The following is a 5,806-nucleotide window of genomic DNA, read 5'->3' on the forward strand; positions in this document are numbered from 1 at the left end:
CAGGCTTGTCTAAATGTTGTGCAGCAAACTTTAAACGAGCTTCAACATGCTTTTTCTTCAGCAACAGAGCCTTGCGTGGTGAGTGTGCATAGAGGCCACGGCGGTTGAGTGCGTTACTTATTGTTTTCTTTGAAACAGTTGTACCTGCCAATTCCAGGTCTTTCTGAAGATCACCACAAGTGGTCCTTGGCTCTTAGAAAACTCTTCTGATAATTTTTTTTACTGTTCTGTCAGAAATCTTGCGAGGAGCACCTGGTCGTGGCCGGTTTATGGTGAAATTATGTTCTTTCCACTTCCAGATTATGGCCCCAACAGTGCTCACTGGAACATTCAGAAGTATAGAAATCCTTCTGTAACCAGTGCCATCAGTATGTTTTGCAACAATAAGGTTTTGAAGGTCTTGAGAGAGCTCTTTCCTTTTACCCATCATGAAATGTTTCTTGTGTGACACGTTGGTCATGAGACACCTTTTTATAGGCCATCAGTTGGGACTGAACCAGCTAATATAAATTTCCACTGACAAGGGGCAGGATTGCTTTCTAATTACTGCTAGATTTCTGCTGGTGTCTTGGCTTTCCATGCCTTTTTGCACCTCCCTTTCTTAATGTGTTCAATACTTTTTCCCTGGGTCATTCCATTTTATTACACATAACTTAATGTCTGAACTTATTTGTTTTGCTTTCTTTGTATGTATGGATTACTTGGGTTGTTACCGACATCTGGTGAAAATTTCATGTCAACAGCACCTTTAGAAATATATTTACTGAGAAAAATGGTGACATGTTCAATACTTATTTTACCAGCTGTATGCACATAAACTATGATGGAAACACATTTGACATAAATCCCTTAATTTGCAACAAAAACCCTCACATGACTTTGCCTCAATAGAGGATGTGGTTGGATAACTGGACTCATTGGAATCATCATAAGGAGTTGGTTGTAACATTTTTAATGAACTATCCCCATCTCAAGCAGCCATAACATAGCTAACTGTTTTAGCATGTGGGTTTTAAGTTAGCATGAATGCAAAAGTATCACATTAAACTAGAGGAACAGCTACTTTAGCTTATGTAAGTCAAATAATTGTATCTACAACACAATGATTGCTAGGCAAAAAAATAAAATAATAAAAATAAATCTTAATGAAAAAATTACTTTCTTTCCTGAAAATCTGTTTTTTGGTTATAAAATCTACAATGTTGTTCACATTCACATGCCACTTCTCCTGCAACATTAAAAATGTGAATGGAGTGATATTGATGACATCACCACAGCTCCTTTCTGACTCGTCAAACTGACAAGTGTTACAACTAACCCCGTGTTACTTTCATCCCCAGTCTCCCCTAATGACTGAAATCAGTGTAAGCTTTTGAGGGTTTTGTAAAGTATGTATAGTAATTATTCAGGTGTTACTATATCCTTCTAAAGGAATTCCTAAGTTTTTGGATCAGTATTCTAAAGTAAAGATCATGATAACTTCCTAGTAATTACTGAAGTCATTGTAAACTTTTGAGGTTTTTGTAAGGTTCTGGTTAGTGATTAATTTTGCTAACACTTAAATCATTACTAGTGGGTTACTGTGATCTTCACTTTAGAATACTGATCCAAATAATTAATAATTTCTTCAGAAGGATGTAGTAACACATGAGTCATTACTATCCAAAACCTTACATATATTTCAAAAGCTTACAATGACATCAGTCAATATTAGGAAGTTATCATGCTTTTCACTTTAGAATACTGATCCAAGTAATTAGTAGTTCCTTTAGAAGGATTTGGTAATACTTGAGTCATTACTAGTGGATTATCATCATGATCTTCACTTTAGAATTAATTATACATTATGCATTAATTATGAACCTGTATACAGTAGTTCTTCATATTTATCCAGGAGATATGAAAAAATATTAGTTATTGATTAGCTAATAGTGAACTACCAGTTTCAACCGAGCGCTACTTAATAGTTAATCAGAGTTTCTTGATAGTTAATAGTAGTTACTAGAATGTTAATAGTGCATTAGTCATTTGTTCCTATATAGTTATTCATTAACGATGGAACAGTATTCTAAAGTGTTACTGGCATACAGTTCTCATCAGAGACTATGTGACAGTGATTAATTTTGTGATAATGACAAGTATAAAATCACTGCCTTATTAAAAATTGTATTAAATGAGTGGAGTTACATGTATTATTACACAGAGTATTTACAGTAAGTGTTAAAAGCAAAAAAGTATTTCCTTGCACTAAATAAAAAGTAGGTGCTATTTGCAGTAAGTGTAAAATAGTACCCATAACCCTAACCATATTGCTGATCAAAACGGTGTCCTTGAAGGTCCAGGAAGAAAGCCAAGATTTTCACCAGTCTCTGTGCTAGACACGGGTATAGCTGCAACCTGGAGAATTCTAAGGGGATATTTTTGTTTTATACAAAATGTAAATGAAATAATATTGTTAGGGTCCTGCCCTGACAGTCGTGTCTGTTTTATCTTTGTTTAATGTTTCTTTGATTTTCTTTTGCTTGAGCACATTGTTTTGTCTTTGTGTTGGCCGTGTGCTCTCCTGGCCTGGCAGCTAGTTTGGTGCTACGTCAGTCTCATCTTCAAGCCTCTGATTTCCTGCCTTGTCCCCATCCTTACCATCGCATCTGCTGCAGTCTTGTCCCCAATCAGTCTGTTTTCCTATTGTGTGCCCTGTCCACCTCTTTTGGGACTGTGTTTCTCTCCTTTCTTTCCTTCTTGTACCCTGTCTACCAGCCAGTTAATGAACCTGCATTTGTGTCCTTTCTCTCATTCAGAGCCCTGACACTTGTAGTTCATACGCATTCTTGTTATTAATTATTTGAGAGAAAAGCAGTCATTCAAAAAACATTTCTCTTCTAAATACAGTATTACACCCATCTATATACTTCAGAAACCCACATTCAGAGAGGGACTTTACTTCAGTGTCCAGGTTCTAATTTACGCTGACTAAATAATCTCCAACAAACACCAGCCTGCAGTGACTCTTAGATTTTGTTGGATCAGTGTGTTAAACTGTACTTATTGAATGTACATGGATTATAATACAAACCAACTCACATCTCACCATAACAACAGTGACCTGGTCCCCCTTTTTTTGCACTAATGACTGTACATTATGCCTTATTATTTTATTACTTAGATATTAGACATTTACATGTGCTCAGTACAATATCATCTTGCATAAATGTGTTTTGTTCTCTGTTTGTTGCAGGTGATGCTCAACGTCTCTCAAAGCTGAGGATTGTGTTACTGGGGTATAGAAGAGCTGGTAAAAGTTCAACAGGAAACGGCATCCTGGGCAGAGAGGAGTTTGACTTGAAGAGATCTGCTCAGTGTGTGAGGAGACATGGAGAAGTAGCAGACAGACACATCACTGTCATTGAAGCTCCAGGATGGTGGGTGGATGTTCTTGTAGAGTTCAGCTCTGAGTTACTGAAACAGGAGATTGTGCTCAGTGTGTCTCTGTGTCCTCCAGGACCACATACTACTGATCATACGTGTGGACACTAGATTTAAAGAGAATGAGAGAAAAGTATTGCAGGGGCATCTGGATCTTCTCGGTGAGAGAGTCTGGAGTCACACTATAGTGCTGTTCACTCGTGGAGACTCTCTGTTAGACACATCTATAGAGCAGCACATTGAGAGTGAAGGGCAGGATCTCCAGTGGCTGCTGGACAAATGTGGGAACAGGTATCATGTTCTCCACTATCAGAACAGGAGTGACCACACTCAGATCAAGGAGCTGCTGGAGAAGATTGAGGAGACAGTGGCACAAAACAACAGCTGCCATTTTGAAATAGATAGAAATATTTTACAGGAGTTGAAAGAGAGAAGAAGAGCAGAGGAAGAGAGAGCAGAAGAACGAACGAAGAGGATGAAAAAACGGAGAGAGGACGTCAGATCACAGATGAGTGAGTCAACATACTTAGTGCAGCCACGGCTGTGTTTTGTTATTCTGCTCTGTGTTTCTCTGTTCTGTCTGTTTTCATTTGGATGATGGACATTACTGAGAGACTTCGAGAATCTTAAGATCTGACAAAACAAACATCAGTTTGCAGTGACTCTTGGGTTTTGTTGAATCAGTGTGAAAATGATGGTCATATTTCGTGACGTTATCAATCCAACAGCAAATGTTTCTGATGTTTCTGGTGTTTGTTGGTCAAGAATACTTAAAAACTGTGCTTAGCATTTTATGAGCATCATTTTTTTCTTAATTCAAACATACAGGCTCAGTGTTATGTTGGGCTTCTGATAACCCTCTTTTGGGATAATGACTGTACATTATCCCTGACTTATTTTATTATGTAGAAATGAATTTTACAGTCAATCCATCTCAAGTGGTCTAATGCAGGTTGCTTGACCATTTGCAATTTTCCTATTGTTTGAGTGCTTACATCTTTGTACTGATTTTGAGTCATAACCCACAAGATATGTTGGGTTATTTGGTTATAGGTCTGTCCCTTCTAGACATTTGCAGAGGTCCCTAGCGGACACCTGTCCTGTGGCACCTGGCCAATAAAGGGCGCTGCTCTGCCTGAACCACCCACACAAAATAATAATAATAATAACAATAATTATTATTATTCTGAATTATGTAAATTGTTATTTATTTGGTATGGTATGATAGAAAATCATCTGTGCAAAATATGCTTTCCCTGTATGTCTCCTTTACCTGTAAGCATGTCTCATGGGGTGATAGAGAAATCATTTACAGGAGGCAGGTCTATGTAGTAGTTTAGCCAATCAGTGTCCTCAAATCTAATCTGAAAAGGCTGATTATTTTTCCCCCCAATGAGCCAGTGCTACAGTCAGGGCAAGTATATAGGGGTTGGATAATATTAAACAATTGTTTCTCTAGTAAAGGTTTGACGGAAGACTATTGTAATCAAGCTAAAGATGAGTACAGTGACATATAGGAGTCATATATCAAGCATGCGTGAATCTATTATTTATTTGAAACAAACCGTGTATGTGCACTCTCGGCACACTGACCACAAACATATTTTGCATGAGCACTTTTCAATATGGTCTCATGTCTGGTGAGTATTTTGTAACTGATGCTCGCTGAAGAAGCGTGTTTTGGAGGGTCAGTGGTGATTATGTGGGTCATTCTGAGTATTCAGTGCCTTTTGGACACCGTAACACTTAAAAAATGAAACACATTTAAAAAAAATAAATGTACAAATATAATTAAGATAGGGAGATGTAAAATGTGAAAAATAATTTTGGTCAACCTTAGACATTTAAATTTAAGCAATTATGAGCCAAATTCAATGAGAAGGAGGACCAAAAATGTCCACCCTGTTAGGGACAAATTAGCAACAATTTGAAAGATTTATAAATGAAATGTATGGACATTCTTTGGGAGACATACAGCTGATTACAATACTAATTTAGTTTGAACTTGGTTGTGGTGGAAACACTATGTAAAACATATCATATATGTAAAATGTAATAAAGTTTAAATACACTACTACTTCAACTTCAACATCAGTTGCTGTCACTATCACTAAGTGTGTCCACCCTGTTAGGTTTTCTGACTTAACAGGTGGACACTAACAAAGTGGACATTTTGACCGAAAATCAGCCATTACTCTAAGTCTGAGCAAAAAAAGCTAAGGTCTGTCAAATAAAGAATTGGATGTTTTTTAAAGCTACTTTTACAAATAAGAATTTCTATTTACTTTTTTCATATTCCCCTTAACAGGGTGGACATGTTGAAGTTGACCACATCAAATTGGGAAGATAAAATAAGTAAAAACAGACAATTAAGAAAACAGAT

The 5,806-nt window shown here is 36.9% G+C and overlaps 1 protein-coding gene across 1 annotated transcript in view; it reads left to right on the top strand.

The window, feature by feature from the left end:
• Positions 1 to 3,330, top strand: part of fcsk (fucose kinase) — a 16,305-nt gene extending 12,975 nt beyond the window's left edge. The window contains exon 23 of the mRNA XM_016466782.1: positions 3,236 to 3,330. Coding sequence (XP_016322268.1) covers positions 3,236 to 3,262 — 27 coding nt within the window. The 3' untranslated portion in view covers positions 3,263 to 3,330. The remainder of the gene's footprint in view (positions 1 to 3,235) is intronic.
• Positions 3,331 to 5,806: the final 2,476 nt, after the last annotated feature.

Source organism: Sinocyclocheilus anshuiensis, unplaced genomic scaffold (assembly GCF_001515605.1).
Source record: "Sinocyclocheilus anshuiensis isolate Anshui unplaced genomic scaffold, SAMN03320099.WGS_v1.1 scaffold68, whole genome shotgun sequence".
Classification (NCBI taxonomy): domain Eukaryota; kingdom Metazoa; phylum Chordata; class Actinopteri; order Cypriniformes; family Cyprinidae; genus Sinocyclocheilus; species Sinocyclocheilus anshuiensis.